General features: G+C 45.0%; 1 protein-coding gene across 1 annotated transcript; it reads left to right on the top strand.

Annotated features, from left to right (window-relative positions):
• The first annotated feature begins 10,865 nt into the window (after positions 1 to 10,865).
• On the top strand, positions 10,866 to 16,534 carry SPRY1 (sprouty RTK signaling antagonist 1). Its single transcript, XM_080626947.1, has 2 exons — positions 10,866 to 11,408; positions 14,061 to 16,534. The coding sequence occupies exon 2, from the start codon at positions 14,116 to 14,118 to the stop codon at positions 15,067 to 15,069; it is 954 nt and encodes a 317-aa protein (XP_080483073.1). The 5' UTR covers positions 10,866 to 11,408; positions 14,061 to 14,115; the 3' UTR covers positions 15,070 to 16,534.
• The last annotated feature ends 309 nt before the right edge of the window (positions 16,535 to 16,843 follow it).

Raw genomic sequence — 16,843 nt, forward strand, 5'->3', positions numbered from 1 at the left:
GTTGTTTTTAATAACTGAACTCATAGTCATTTAACATGCATCTCTACTTCCAACATTTCCACGGTTTGTGGCTGGCTGTGGCCTTCTCAGTGTCTCCTCAGTGACTTGTCTACCTCAACTTTCTCTTTTAGTAGTTGCTCACAGATGTGCTATCTTCTACATGCCTTCTGTCTTTGCTCTCCACATAACAAGTAACCTTGCTGGTTTTCCTGACAGGGTTCTTCGTTTCTATCTCTCTTTTCTGCAGGGCAGGGAAGGGGGAGGATATTTCCTGCCATGATGGAAAGCCCTTCATGATGAAAAGTAATTTGTTCCTTTCAAGCAGAAAAATCCACACTTTCCAATAGTTTGCAATTAATGTGGGTATGAAATAGCTGAAAATCCAGCGCTTTTAGCTATTTCAGTGGCAGATTCAATTTTTAATATTTTTGTTTCTTTTAAAAGCTTCAACTTTTTGCATTTACCTTCCAGTAGAGTTATCTTTTATGTTCTGCCATACTGCCATGACCGGTGCATAGAAGGTGATATCAGTAACTTATTCTGATTGACATTAGTAATTGCTATAGAATTGACCTGACATCTAGATAGCATTTAGTGCTAGGGCAGTATGTTTCAGTAACACTGTGAAGGATGAAACACAGGGTTTTCAAGATCTGCCTGGGGAGGTTAGACGATAGGAATTTTCCCTTACTGCCTTAGAAACAACTTATTTTTTTCTGTGTCTTCCTATGGACTGCTGGGCACTTCTACTTTAAAGGAATTGGCATCCTGGAAAATTAAAGTCTACAGGAGCTACTGGAGTGTTTGTATTTGACTCTATGGGGTTTTTTCATGTGGCAAGTTTAAAAAAGAATAGCAAATGGTTTTGAAAACTAATTTTTGGCACCAATTCAGTTCCAAAAATGTTTTCTATTTAATTCCTATGTTTCACACTGTTTGTGTGATGAAATGTGAGTATCACTGCTTCTGGGTGAGAGATCTTTTCCATGTCTCTTTAACCGTAAAAGAGTAAAAGAAAGGTGTGGGGGTTGTTTTGTGGGGTTTTTTCCCCTCTACAATACCTTCAACACAGAATATCATAGCAATATACTGAAAATTATTTCTTACCTGCATAAGAATATCATAGGCTTCTGTTTAAGGTTTCTGGAGATGGGACATTTGGAAAAGAAATAAAAAAGTAGTGTTAGCTTGCTGTGAGAACAGAACAGTGTTTAAGTTCTAACAGATACATGTTTAAGTTTTGATCAGTCCTCTACAGAGCTGAAATCCAGTCTGGTGATGACAGCTATTTCACTTATTTTAAGAGGTATGGACATAAATAACAGCTGAGCAGTTGACCTCAGTATCTGCTGAGGCTAAAGACAACGTTTTTTTGAATACTCTGAGGTCTCTGTCTAGCCTTCCATGTGTAAAAGACTAGAACCCACTAGGGAACTGCTGTTTGCTGTTTGAGTTTTTTTCTTTGTTTAACAAACAGGTCACGAAATTACTACAAACACTGAATTCAGTCATGCAATGATGTACTCACTCCTCAGCTAACATAAAAAGCACTGGAAACACACAGAAAAATGTGCTGCGTTTTGGTTTTTTCAACAGGGCACACTTGGCATTTTTATCTTTATTAGATGCTTCCTTTAAAACAGATTATACCAGTGCAGATGTATGCAAAGAGCTGTAAGCAACAGTACAGTACCTCCTTTGTGAATACTTCCGTATTGCAGCTATGGTCCAAGAAATATCATCTTGCAGTAGCATTACAGCAGTGGTCTGGAAAGTTAGCATGCTACTGTAGAAGAAAAATCCATTTCTACATAATTTCCAAAACTGCTGAACTTCAGTTTCCTGAACTTAGGAAGCAATAGATACAAGATCCTAATTAGCTTTTGAGATACTTTAAACAGAGTAGTGGATGTGGCCATAATGTATTGGAATTCTTTGGCTTCTCAAGAATACCGTGTTTAATGAATCACAGAAAGAAATGAGAATCACACCAGTGATTTCAGAATAGAGGGTTACTGAGGGAATCTAAAAGAGGACCACCCCCCCCAAAACAAACACACACACGCACACACTCTCACACTATTTTTGGTATCATAACATACACATGTTAAGTGTGTGTCTGTACATGTTCTTCTAGGTGAGAACCAGCAGGAGAGGTGGCACAAGCTTTTCTAGCAGCACAGCCCCTGCCTCCTCTATGGCCTGTCTCCCACCCTGGTGGAAATGAGAGGCTTGATCATAAGTAACATGACAGTATGTCCATTGGCATGTGTGGTTTATGGTCTTTGTTGTCAAGGGTTTTTTCAGTCTTTTTTGGCGAGAGAAATCTGACCTTTTTAACCCAAAGGGTCTTGAGGGATAATATGTTGTGAGTTTTTTTATATGTGTAAAAAACATGCATATATTAGGTATATAATAAAATAATTAGAACAAAGAGAGAACACACAAACTATCCCCTCAACACAGAAGTCTCCTCGCTTCATTTATCCCAAAGGAAACCAACATTAGTTTTGATTTCCCTAAGAACAGTATCTGGCCCTTGACCTGATTATTCCTTGACAGACAGTTGTTATTACAGAGCAAAATCTCAAGATGTGACTAGCAAGCTCTTCTAGGGTACAACAAACCACAGCAAGCATGCAAGGGATATCTTGGCACTCAATTCAATACTTGAACTGCCAAATGCAAAATAGAATATTTTGGAGAAGTATTACCCATAAGATGAGAGAAGAAAAAAAAAATAAACCAGATTAATGGCAAAATTATATTTTACCATTCTGTTATCGAGATGCAGCAAACTACCAGTGACATTGCTGTACTCTTGTAGAGTTGTGGTGGGGATCTTTTCCATGTCTTTTTCACCATAAAAGTAAAAGAAAGGTGTAGGGCTGGCTGGTTTGTTTTTTCCTATGAGAAGTCAAAATCTGTAAATTCTTACGTATTGAAGCGGATGATGCTGCAGCCTGAAATACATGTGGCTCTGCCACAGAGACATTCTGTGGCATGTTCATTTTCCTGGAGCCAATTTCTGGTCCAAAAGCAATGACAACACCCTAGTTATTTGAGAATTGGGTCTCTAGATAGACTCTGCCATAGGCATCATTCGGTGTTATACACCTGTATTCAGATTCAGGGGAAGACGTTTCTGTGGGGGAAAAAAGAATAAGAAATCAGCACTTGGCGCAAACTTCTTTTCATGTATCCATGGAAAAATGGATTCCAGGAAATTTAAGGTCACCTTTTAAAATCTCATTGGCCTTTTGATTGGTAAAGCAGAACCAAGATGTGACATAGCTGCTAAGTTACTGCTTCCCTGCAGAAGCTGTTACAGTTGTGGAGAGAAGCTAAACTTAGTTGTTGACACACTGTTCTTGAGAACGACAAAAGAGATTGTGTTCATTAGGCCAACCCCATCATTCTTGCTAAAAGCAGTCTCAGGTTTCCATGTATACTTTCAAATCAAATTAGAAACGCTGCTCCTGAGACCTCCTTCAGCTGACAGTGACGGATTGCAAAACCTGATAAATAGTAGGCATTCCTAGAGCTGTACTAATACCCGAGTAGCCACAAGTGGTTAGATAATAAAACATACACAGAGCCCTGTATTTAAATTATCAGAGAGCTCTACATCTTCTGGTAATGCAGTCCACACCTGGGGAGTGACCACTTCTCTAAAAGAAATGGGAAGGGTTTGTTCCTTGGTGGTTTTTGAAGCTAAATGCTATTATTCAGTAAAAGTAGCTTTCCTCTGGCTAGTTTTTTATCAGCTATAATTAAAACAGCCACCTCCTCTTGCTCAGTTCTCAGCACGTACTTACACAGCTATATCTACACCACTTAATCCCACCAGGAGCATCTTTGTAGCTCTACCTGTTTGTTACCTAACTCGGCTGTAGAAGAACGCAAGAGAAATGGAAAACCAGGCTTACTGGCCTAAAAAAAAAAGAATAGAACCCACTCTAAACATATATGGTTGCAGAAATTAAATCACCCAGGTTTCCTCCTTTCCCACTGAATCAATAGAGTCTTCACATTAATAGATGGGGATTTTTTTCTTATTTCAATTGCTTGCTAAAAATTCAGCAGAATACAGCTGGGGAGACTGGGGTTGATGCCATAATCCAGGAATCTTGCACCTTTCAAAATTATTATTCATGGTTGGAATGAACTATCTTGAAGGAGAGAAGTGAGTACCGCTCCTCTGAGCGTGTTCTTGTTTTGTGCCCTCATGGGCTTCTATGTTCGAGGGCTCCAACTTGCAGCTTCCTTCTTGGGAGCTGGGTTTGCTCAGCCATATCATCTCATGCATGGCCACAATTTTTACCTGGCACAATCTTCATACAGAAAGTTGAGCATTTAGTCAGATACCAGGTCGAAAGAGACACCCAAGCAATTACTCTCTTAATTCATTAATACTTCTATAATGTGGCGTTGCAGTGAAGAGTCTTTTTGCCGTCTCTAACAGCAGACACACACAGCAGAGTCAGGACTGGGACATTTTGAAACATGCACAATCTAAAATTACAAGAAAGAATGAAGAGCTTTTAACAGTCCTCTTCTTACATTCATAGACCTTTGTTTCCTTCTCCTTGTTGATGTTAAAACTATGAGATATATACATGTATATACATGTATTTGTGACAATGTAGTTCAGCACAGGAATACTTCCTATTGGTGAAAACTGAAATAGGACAGAGCTAACTCTAATTTCTGTGCAAGGAATCATGTTCTCAGTGGATAGTAGAAGGCAGTTTCCTTAGTGCTATTACAGGAAACAATGAGTTGCAGATAAAGTAATTTACAATTGATGTAAGTTATCATCTGTATTAAGCAGTAATGACAATTTTCATTTTTCACAAACGTTTCACAGAAGTAATATCAGCTAATTTGCTAGAAGATTTAAAAATTAATACAAAGTAATGAAGACATCATCAGTACCTTACTAAAGTATCTTGTATAAGCGCAGCCATTAGTGCAGCAGCTAAACATGAAGTCTGCAGAGACAGTTCTCCAAGGAAGAAATAAACTTGATTAGAAAACAAATAACTCTGGTATCTGAAGCAGAAATGTGAATGTACCAGTTGCCTGTATGGCAAGTGAGTAGTGAAAAATGAAGAGGCATGTTGTGGCCTGCCCTTAGAAGAGTGAAGTTTTGCCTCTTGTTAGGTGCCTTTACGAATGTGTTGTCTTTCCTGTAGCTTTTCTTCAATGCTATTTGTCTTCAATTACAGTTTTGACAGCTAAAGTCCCTTTGCTATTCTTCACAGCAAAAGCAAGGTAGCATTAAAACTCCCATTTGGGAAGGCCACAAAAATCACATAGATTCTACCTAAATTGCAGCTCCCCCACTGTTTCTCGCTAATCCCTGTTTACCAAATTGGCCTTTTGGGGATTCAGAAGCAGGTAGCATGTATCACGAACCCTGTATCTCCAGCTGCTCACCATGCTTGGGAGGAGTACCCAAGGAAAACACCAGTTTCTTCGATATGGTGCAAGAGATGGGGAAGGAAAGCATGTCCTCAAACTCTCAACTTACTGTACAAACCTTTGCATTTTCTTTCTTTCTCATTTCTGCTGAATTCAGCCAGCCTCGACCAACCCCTCAGCTCTCCAGCATTTCCTGTGTACTTTGATTCAGTGTTCAAATGTTCACGAAGCAGGTTCACGTTGAGGTTTGTCCCTTTGTTCTCAGAGGTTTGCCTGGCTGTTGCCTTTTACTACCTCTTCTGCCTCTAAGAAAAACTGATGTTATCTTCTGAAGAGAAAACTCAAGGTTTCTGTTTGCAACTGAGGATTTCCTGTGTGCCCATCCCCTCCCTGTGCAGTGACAGCAAGGAGTAGCTTTACATGGCCGCAGTTCAGCAGAGAGCTTTCAGAGCAATCCTTGCACAGAAGGTGAAGAAATTCCCAGCTACTGGTGCCTTTGATCTCAGATAAAGGTCAACCTGCCTAGCAGAAAGCATGATCGGAAATGCTACCTCACATCACCCTTCACTTTCTCTTCCTTACCCTGAAGTGATTCCTTGTACTTTCCAGGGTACAGGTTTTTACTTCAACTCTTTGGAGCAGCTTTATTTCATCTCATGCACCAGCTTAAGCCAGGACCACCAAAATATTCAATGAGTTGATAAGAAACTGGTCCACAACGCTTATTGTTACAGCAATGTTTAATAGCTATTGTAGGATTTTGTTGGTTTACTGTTTGGGGATTTTTTAATACATGTAGGCTTACTAGTGTAAGTGTTAAAAATTTAGTTATACTGGTCTTATCCCAACAAGCACATACTGTTTCCTTACACTGAGAGTTTCTGAGGGGACTGCTGTGGATCCTGAGTCTGCAAACTCTAACACCCCTGAAGTTCCACCCAGCGCAAAGCTTTTGGGAGCTGCAGGTACTATTTGTTTCTCCCAGCACCCACCTCTGCAAGATTACACTGCACGTCTCATGGGAGAAATACATCACTTATGCATTCTACAGGTAGCAGTTTTGTTTATAATTTCGTTATAAATGCTAACATCTTTTTTTTTTTTTTTTAAACGGCTTTTGAATCCCTCTGTAACTTCAGAAATGTTGTTACAGCTGTGAAGATTGGTTATTAACTGACAAATAACTTGCATAAAGGCAAACGTTCTCTGCTGAGTTTCCTCAAAGCCATATTGGCTCAAGATAGTTATCACCACAGAAGATGAGTGATGGGAACAGTAAATATTGAATGCTTCAAGTACAGGCTTTTTTGTCACCTCCTCTGTCTGAAATGGATTAGTTCTTACTCTTCACAGACTAAGCCACTTTGTGCTGCTTAGAAGAAGCAGTGAAGTTCCAGTGTCTGGGACTGAGTACGCATCCTCCTTCTTGACCAGGATCTGCACCTTAGCAGGGCCTAGGAGATGCCACTGAGGGGGAAATGCAATGGCGTTCCCAGGTGGGATGCAACACAGAAGCAGCATTACTTGTTACTGATAGTGGGAGGATCATAGTTTATCCAATTAATCTTTACAGACGTGTAGTTCAGTACCTATAGAGGTCAGTCAAGTGACCTAGAGGTGGAGGTTGCTTCTGGGTGTGGATTAGGGAGAAAACCAAACAAAACCCAATGATAGACTTGCCTTTTATTCTGTACAATGAGCCTTTCGGCACACTGAAGCTTGCAGGAGGGAGAAGTAGCATATGAGTGCAGAAGGTGGTGGTTATCATGGTGGTACATGATCCTCAAAGTGAGAGCAGAAATAGGGATTGAATCATGACTATCAGCCATCATTCAGTCTCTTCAACCTCATTCTGGAAGGTTTTTCAGAAGGATTAACTTTGGGCATAGAGGGCTGGTCTCTCTTGACTTGTCAGTGGGGGAGACATTCAGTCCCTTCAACCTCATTCTGGGAGGTTTTTCAGAAGGATTAACTTTGGGCATAGAGGGCTGGTCTCTCTTGACTTGTCAGTGGGGGAGACAGACACCTTTGGATCATGGTTTGGAGAAGGAAAAATAACTTGGGTGAATTGGATTCCCGTCTGTGTGTCACTCCTCAAATTAAGGTTGTGCCAGGATGTAGTCATAAGGTGTGTCAACCCTCTTCCAAGTTGCCAATTTAAGCTCCAGAATTTTAGCTCTCCTTTCTCTAACAACAGCTTCTTGCTGCTGTAATTTCCAAGAAAAATCTAATGAGATGACTTGCATGACATGCAGGCATGTTTGCTTGAGCCTGTAGAGAGCCTTCTGACATAGCTGTAGGGTTTTCCCATGTTTCAGTGAAGTGTTCGTTCAGGTGCCAAGTGATGGTAAACCACTGCCAGTATTCTTGGTGATTTTACTGACCCATTTAAGCACAGTTCTGTATTTCTAAAACCCAGCTCTTAGGCTTGGCATCAGTTTATTAAGGTAGTATGGGCTTTAGAGATGTAAAAGGAAAAGTGTTAAACAATGTTTTCACAGTAGTATCCTAGGAAAAAGACACACGAGCTTCTGTAAGATGCCAGACAGTTGCCAAATGTGAGTATTCTTGGTAGTGGAGCCAAGCCTCACTGACCAGAAGGGCTCTGCTCTGTAACCCACCACCGCTCACCTACAGCTCACCCGCTGCTGCCTCTGTTGATATTGCTGCAAGAACTACTGTGTATCACCTACCTAAGTAAATGCAGTGTCTTTTGCTTTGTCTTTATTCAGAACAAAGTTGCTTTGGGAAAGAAAGCTAAAATATAGCAGACAATAGATCTGCACCAACTGCTGCTCTGCAGGAGTGATTTCTGTTGGTTTTCTTAGTAATTTTTGTTCTTTGCTAGGGATTTTTGTGAATTTGAACTGTGACAGCTTCTGCAGTTTTCCAGTGGATTTCACTGGAAACAGGTTTGTACTTTGTGCTTGCAGTGTGTCTGAGAATGCTTTTGAGGAGCAGTCACCTTTTCTGAATCCCTAGCAATATGAATGCTAAATTGGGATATTTTTATGACCATGCCAAAGATTTTTATGCTGCTGTTTGTCACTTGAGCCTCTGTAATTGGAAGACAGTATTTACAGTTGGTCTATACTGGCCATTGGTTAATTACAAACTTAGAAGTATTAGTGATATTCTGTATATAAACTTTCATGCATCAAGATTTTATTTGATAGAGAAATACGTGGTTGAAGTAAAGTTTAGTGACTATAGTTAAGTGACAAATTTATATATATAATTTGCATATTTTCTTTCCAAGCCTAGTGAAGTTCGCTGAAAAAAATAACTGCACTGTAGCCATGAGTGTGATCTGGGTGGACAGAATCTGTCACAGAATACCATCATTGTACTGGTACATTCTTGTTTTAGGAATTATTTGCTTCTGGGTGAATGTTCCTGCTAAGTAGCTACACGTATATATATATATATATATATATGTATTTTTTTTTCTTTGAGGCAAAATGTGGGAGAATATGATTTTGAGGAAAGATACTGTAAAAAGCCATTTAGAATACTGCAGAGAAACTTGGGGCTACAGCGATGTTCACCCAAGCACTAGAAAGCTCAACTATTCCAAGGCGTAGCATGTTGCTGTAAAATAATTCTCAGACTTTTGATTTCTTCTTATGGCATTTTCCCATGTTCTTGCAGTTGCCTTTTAATACTCTTTAGGTGTTTAAAAAACCAACCAACCAAACACACCACCCCCAACATACATCAAAGATAGTATTTGTCCATAAAAGTAATGGCTCAGAAGGCATCGCTGTGGTCTCTTCAGCACTGTGGCAGAAATACAGTGATGACCTTTGGATGGGACTTGCAGAGTTTGGGATGGGAAGGTGGTAGAGAAGGACAACCACGTGAATTGTGCAATCCTTCGATGCCACTTGTAAATGGGTCAGAAAAGCCGTTTCCTATCACAGGGGTAAACACTTTCAGAAGTCCTCGGCTAGCTCTTTGTTAGGCTCAAAGAAGCAGAAACTTTTGATGGCTATAAAGGAATTGCTCTGCCACCTGGCTAGACCATGCTTGAAGGACGCCGGTGCTAAAACATCTACCGGAGCCTTCGGACTCGAGCCCCACGGCCTAGTCTCGAGTCAGCAGGTACGCCTAAATCAGCGCATCCTTCCCCGGCCGCCGTTCCTCAGCCCCGCGGCAAGTGGGGCCGCCTCTCGGTCGTGTCTCCCGCCGTGCGGGGCCCGCTCCCACCTCTGCGACCTGCACTAGCCCCGCCGGTCCCGGGTTGGCCTCCCCCACCTTCCCCCACCCCTGTGAGGCGGAGCGGCACCCGCTCCTTCGCGCTCCCCCTGCCGGCCGGGGGCGGCGCCGAGGCCGAGGAGCCGCTGCCGCAGGGACCAGCCACGCGGGGCCGGGAGTCGCCAGCCGAGCCACGGCCGCGGCGGCGGGGCATGGGTTCGCTTTAACGCGCACATACGCACCGGCACCTCACCAATGGGGCCGCTTATCCGGCGAGAGTGGCCGGTGGCCGTGACCTATGCGGGAGCGGCTCCCGGGAGGGCGGGAAGTCCACTCCGGGATTTCAGGGGCGCCGCGGAGTGACACATTGACATCACGGGGGCGCGGCCGCGCGGCGGGCGGGGGCTACGCGCTGAAAGGCGGCCGGGGCGCGGCCGCACTCACTCCGAGACGGCGCGGAGCGGGCGCGGGACTGCGCGGCTGCCTGCACTGCCTGAGCTGGACTCCGTGCTGGGGCTGCCAATGTGCCCTGGGGAGCAGGCGCTCATCTCGGCCGTAGGTAAGCCCGGGCGGTGCTCGCCTGCCTTTCCTCTCCGCCGCTCAGGTGCCGGGGGTGTGGGCGGACGGCGAGGGGCTCCGCAGCCGGCGAGCGGGCAAAGGGCTGAGGGGCGGCCGCGGGGAAAGGCGAGGCGAAGCGAAGCAGAGCGCTGCCTGGCCGCCGCCGTGTGGAGGTGCGGGCGAGCGGCGGGCTGCCCTCGCTGCTCCACTTCTCGGCGCCGCACGCCCGGCTTTCGGTGCGAGGTAGCCGGTGACCTGGCTTCCCGGGCGAGCAGCGTTCAGCTGCATTTTGCTGGTAATGATAAAACTTGCAGTTCTGTGATTGCCTGCTCTGCTTAATGCGGGGTCGCGTTTGAGTGCCGGAGCCTTGCTTGATCCCCGCGAAATGCGAGGAGGCTCCGGAAACCTCCGTGCGAGGGTTTCTGTGTTCCGGGCTTCCCGGTCGTCTTGACGCGCTGCCCGTGCTCCAAGCCTGTCAGTCAGTCGGGCAGCCTGCGGCAGCAACAGCAAGCACATGGCAGTTTGCAGGGAGCTTGCAGAGCCATTTGCCCTCTGCCTTCGTTTGCAGCTCACCGGGGTGTGCATTGAAAGCGCGTGTATTGCAAGCAAGTGCCTCTTCGTGGGTGTTTTACCCCGTAAAAGTTAAATAATCTCTTGCACTAGGGACTGTGGTCGTGCTTTGCCCGAAGGGACTCGCGACGAGGACCGTGCGGTGAAGCCGGGCCCGGGAGGGCTCGTTCGGGACTGCCTCCGCCGGGGAAGGAAACCACGGCCCGAGCAGGAGTCCTGCGTCCGCCTGCTTGGAGACCTTCTTCACCAGTGCCCGACCCCGCTGTCCGGCGCTAGAGCGAGATAAACTGCTTGCAGTGAAGCGGCTCGATCTGTACCGCACCGCCTCTAGATCGGGACACTCGCCGCCGAGGGACAGCGCTGCGTCCCGCGGGGGGCTTTGGCTCCGCGATTGAGCGCGGCCCGCTGAATGCTGACCCCTGAGCCAGGAGCGCTGCGGCCCGCAGCATAGCTGGATTTTCTTCCGCTCGCCGAGTAGGACGTGGAGATCGGCGAGGACTTCGCAGAGACGAGGAGCGCAGCAAGCCCGCCTTCCCCCGCCCGGCGGGGCCGGGAGGGCCAGGAGCCGGGACCGCGGCCCCACCGTTACCCTGCCCCGCGGAGATACCTCCCTCCGCCCCGTGGATTTCCCATCACTAGTGACTCCTTGCAAATAAGTAAGTCGGGGGCTCATCGCGCTTTACTTTAGCACCGGGGCACTCAGCCCGCTAGCAGGTGCCGCTGGGCGCACAGGCGCGGCTCCTGCTTGGCGTGGCGCAGGCACCGCGGCCCCACGCCGGACCCTCTCCCATGAAATGGAAAGCGCACCGGGGCCGGGCTGCCGCGAGTGGAAGCGACCCGGCGCGGCGGGTCGGGGGTTGTGACAGACCCCGAGGCCACCGGTGCCCTGAGGAGACGTGTGAGGGGCGGCTGTGTTGTGCGCGTGAGACCGAACGTTGCGGGCGGGCGGCTGAAAATGAGCAGAACGGTGAAAACGACCCCAGACACCCCCTCGGGCGGCTCCTGGCGTGGGGTAGGGGAGCAGCCTCTTAAGCGCTGCGGCGGGGAATCTCCGGCGCTGCAGTGGCCGGTCGGCCGGGCGCTGCCGCTTTAAATGCCGAGAAGTCCGCCCTCCTGAGGCAGCGCCGACCTCGGTCCTGCCCTCCCTTCTCTGAAAAAGGGGGAGCAGGGAAAGGAGGGAGGGGAAAAAAAAAAAAAAAAAAAAAAGGGGCGAAAAAAAAGCCCTTGTTTTCATTCATAACTTTTTTTTTTTTTTTTTTTTTTCCCTCCCCTTCTTTCCCCTCCTCTTCCTTCCGCTCCGCGCCTCGCCCCGCTCGGGGCGCAGAGGGCGCCGCGCCGCCGCCCGCCCGGGGTTGGGGGGGGAGAATCGCTGAGGTAATGGGCGGGAGTGCTGCCCCGCGGCGAAGGCATCGCGGGCTGTGTGGCTTTGGGAGCGGAAAAGTGAGGTTCCTCGGCGTCTTCGCCGTGTTATTGTATTTTATTGGCCGGGGAGGGGTTGAAGAGGGGCGTTTTAAAACTTGTTTGCTAGGGGTGGAGGTAGTTTGCTGAGCTGTGCATCTGGTCTTGTCAGTGTGCGAGGGGTGTTGATGTTGCGCTTTTCCCCCAAAGATGGCACTGGATGTCTTTCGCATTTCCTTGGGATATTATTTTTCATCCCCTGGGGAGCCCAGCTCCTGATCGGTCCAGCTGTAAATCTTCCTTTTCACATTCATTCACCCTTGGTCTGTTGTGGGTTTGTAGTCGGCGCTGGTAAAGAAGGCAGCTCGTTCTGTGGGGTGAATTAGAAGCGGGCGCACTTGGTTTTCCTCAATTCCTGTTTACCTGGCGACCTTAAAGCCCACAGAGTCGATATCAAATGTAAAGTGAAATATTCGACTGCTGGATGAGCACCAAGACTTTGTGTCCTGGGAAAAGCTGTCGCTTACCATTAGTGGTCAGGGTGATGGAGATGCTGAGTACCTGTTAGGATAAACCTTTCCTGCTCTCGCTTTACCTCTTTCTCTCGTGAGTGGGGAACAACTCCGTGCTGGCTATGCTTTGGATAGACAAGGCAGATTCTTTCTCGTGATTACCGGATGAGTTTTGGAAGTGCTTGAAGCACTTATATTTCTCCTTTTTCAGATAAACATGTGTGATATCTCAGGGGAAGTGAAAAGGATGTCTTTCCCTGACTGTCAATAAAGTGTGGTGGTTTTTTTTTTATTTTTTTTTTTTTTATTATTTTTTATTTCTTGGTTCTCTCTATAAATGTGGCATTCAGATAACTTGTCTGAATTTTTATATAGGTACAGAACTATCATTGCAGTTTTCTCAATGATATTCTGATCTTCATGTTGATAACTAGGCAGACTGAAAAGCAATCAAAATATGTAATCTTTATTTAAAAGTCAGTCTAGAAGATGTACTTATTTGAGAAGCTTTTAATCTGTCTTTTAGGAAAATGGAGTTGTTCTTTGATTATATGTTGTTGGTTGGTTGGAGTTTTTTTGGTCACTTGCTGTTAACATTCTTCTGAATCCTGAGGTACTTTTTATGTGACACCTAACTCATTTTAGCCTTTTCTACCCTTTTTCTTTCACATGGTGGCCTGTGGTCTGAAAATACTTGAGAACGTGCTGTTCACACCCTTGCTTTAATTTTTTAAGGAGCATATTAGATTTGTATGCTAAGTTACTCCCCTGTGGAAAATGCCTTGGCCACTTGACAGGCCTTCATTCGAGACTTTAATTCACACACATCACTTTAAAAAGGAGACTTCCCCAGTGCCAATCTGTTGAGCTCTGATGCTGCAGGTTCAGACAGAGCAGTGAGGATTGTGCAGGTTCTTTCTTCATTCTACCATGCAGAACACGACCCAAACTATGTTTCTGCCCTTTTCCAGCTTGTTTTGGGGGATGTTCTCAGCATTGTTATTGCTAGTTAGACAGACTGTCCTTGTTTCAGCTTTGAGTTCAGTAGCAAGTGAGAAGCACTTTGCATGGCTTGCCAAGTAAGTGTACAGGTTAGTACTCGAAATTTTTTATTTTTTTTTTAATGGCACGGGGTCTCCTTGCATTCCACACCTATGATGCCATACTCAGACTCTCCCCATTACTGGATTTTGGCCAGGTCCTCAGCACTGTTGTAATCCCCTGCTGAAAGAGATCAGTACCAGGTGGCTAGGGTAATTTGTGGTTTACCATATCATTTCTGTTTTCAAAAAGTATCCCGTTCTTTATTTGTCTTTTGCCCTTGATCTTGTGTATTTGTGTATACATGTACACATACAATGTTTATTTATACCTTCTGTCTTGCTATTATTATTTTAGGATTTCAGATGCATGCCAGGTTCCCACTGAATGCCAGAAGTAGCGATCACTACAGATGGAGCCCCAAAGTCAACATGGCAGCGGTGGCTCACTAGTGGTGATTCAGCAGCCCTCCTTGGATAGCCGGCAGCGGTGGGATTATGACAGAGAGAGCCAACCAGCAACCATCTTGTCACTGGACCAGATCAAGGCGATCAGGGGCAGCAATGAATACACCGAAGGTCCATCTGTGGTGAAAAAGTCTGGTCCGCAGACAGCACCTAGGCAAGAGAAGCATGAAAGGACTCATGAAATTATACCGATTAATGTGAATAATAATTATGAACACAGACCCAGCCATGTGGTGCATCAGAATAACATGAGGGCTCCCATCTTGAGCAGATCAACCAGCACAGGGAGCGCAGCCAGCTCTGGGAGCAACAGCAGTGCCTCCTCAGAGCAAGGGCTGCTGGGACGGTCACCTCCATCCAGGCCAGGGTCAGGCCACAGATCCGATCGGACAATCCGGACGCAGCCCAAGCAGTCATCTCTAGTTGTAGATGATCTGAAGGGTCCTTTGAAAGAGGACTTGACGCAGCACAAGTTTATCTGCGAACAGTGTGGGAAGTGCAAGTGTGGCGAGTGCACGGCCCCAAGGGCCCTCCCTTCTTGCTTGGCCTGCAACCGACAGTGTTTGTGCTCCGCAGAGAGCATGGTGGAGTACAGCACCTGTATGTGTTTGGTCAAAGGGATCTTCTACCACTGTTCTAATGACGATGAAGGGGACTCTTACGCGGATGATCCCTGCTCTTGCTCCCAGTCACACTGCTGTTCTAGGTACCTGTGCATGGGAGTGATGTCCCTGTTTCTGCCTTGCTTGCTCTGCTACCCTCCTGCAAAAGGATGCTTAAAACTCTGTCGAGGGTGTTACGACCGCATCAATCGTCCAGGGTGCCGATGCAAGAACTCCAACACGGTCTATTGTAAACTGGAGAGCTGCCCTTCCCGGGGTCAGGGCAAGCCCTCATGATTTTAGGAGGGAGGTTTACTTCCTTCAACTTCACTTTTTCAGGTTGTAGCTGATTTTCTTTTTTTTTTTTTTTTGGTTGGTTGTTTCTCCCCCCCCCCATTTTGGGGGAGGCTGTTCTTTTGCTTCCTTTCTGTCTCTCCAACTTCAATTACGCAAGTACTTCCCTTTGCATCTTTGCTCTCCTCTTCCTGTTGGCTGGGTGTGGAGCATTTTACATAATCATTGCTGCTCTTTGGTAAGTGTAGACCTGGAATCTGCATCTGTCACTAGTTTGGCAGGGTCTTTTAAGTTTGTAACTGAACCACTCCTGAAAGAGACAGTGAGGGCTCACTGGGCTCTTGAAGTTTCTTGCTCTGTGAGTATCTTCCCAAAGATGTTTTTCATTCTCAGCAATTCTGTTATTTTTAACTTAAGCTCCTGGGTACCAGGGAAGAACAACTTTCATGAGTGAGCTGGATTGTGAAATAAGTTTGTGTGTCCTGTCTGGAGAGGGATGTAAAATAAAGGCTTTTCCAAGTGAAAGGCCTGACTCTTCTATAAGCAGCATGTTTTTTGGTTTGTTTTTTTTTTTTTTTTTGCCTTCCCTCTTCTCTTGTCTCAACTTTCAGAACATTCTTGGTTCTGAGAATTACCCTGCCTTTTTTTTTTTTTTTTTTAATACTTTTTCAATATAACTTCACTTTTTGCTACACTATGTAGATCTTCACATTGGAGATGTTATGGCTGCAGCATACTCATTTGTTTCTTTTGCTGTCAGCTCTTTGAAGGATATTGCTCACTCCACCCTCCTGCTCTTGTTTTTATAGTCTATCAGTATCAATTGATATTAAAGTTGGTGGTATTCATGTATCCAAACAGCCTTCAGGTGCCCTTGAGTCACCTAACTGTTCTTGAATCCTTCTTGTTTCTTGTGGTCCTTTGGTTTGGTGAATTTAGCTCTGCTCTGTACTTTATAAATTTATTCTGTTCCTGTTTTATTGCCTTAGCCACAAATTGTGGTCCTTTTTTGTATATTTTATGTATAAAACAAAGTTGAATCCCAACTATTTTTAAGACAAAAGTCTGTTTAAACTTTTTTTATTGTAAAGAATATTTATTATGTGAATCTCTATTATTTTATGATATTTATTGCAAAAGACTTTGAAAATGTACTCATGTCTGAATATAACAAAATATCAATACTTAACGAAATAAGAATGACACGAAGAAAGTACATATGTTAACTATAATGCAGAAAATATATTAATTAATGAAAATGGCTCTTGTTCTTTTTACAATGACAGGTTGAGAGCTATGTGCCTGTGTTGCTGGGGTTTCTCCTCCCTGCAGGTGTGTCAGGTGGCAAATAATTTCCTATTGATACTTCAAAACCACTAGTTTGTGCTCTAGTTTAGTTTACCTGATTTTAGGTTTTTTCCTATATATCAAGTAAGGTTTTTGCTCTGGAATATTTAATACTGTTGAATGTATATGTTGTGTTTAACAGTGCTAAGAAGTCTAGGCCCTATTTATTTACCAAAGCATTCAGAAATACAGTTGTGGAGGAGGAAACTGTAACTTAAAGCTTTCTATTTCCTAAGGAACTTCAAATTAACCTGTAAACCTATTTTAGATTTTCCTCTATAGAACTTCTTGGCTGGTTAAATTGTACAACAGTTGGAGTAATGAAGGTCAAACCTAAATAAAAAGGCAAGAGGCAGGATAAAAAGATAATGGTTGTGTTCCTGCGGTTTGCTAGTGTTGAAATTTTGGGGGGTGGTGTTTGTGTTGAACA

This window comes from Psittacula echo (assembly GCF_963264785.1).
Source record: "Psittacula echo genome assembly, chromosome: 1".
NCBI lineage: Eukaryota > Metazoa > Chordata > Aves > Psittaciformes > Psittacidae > Psittacula > Psittacula echo.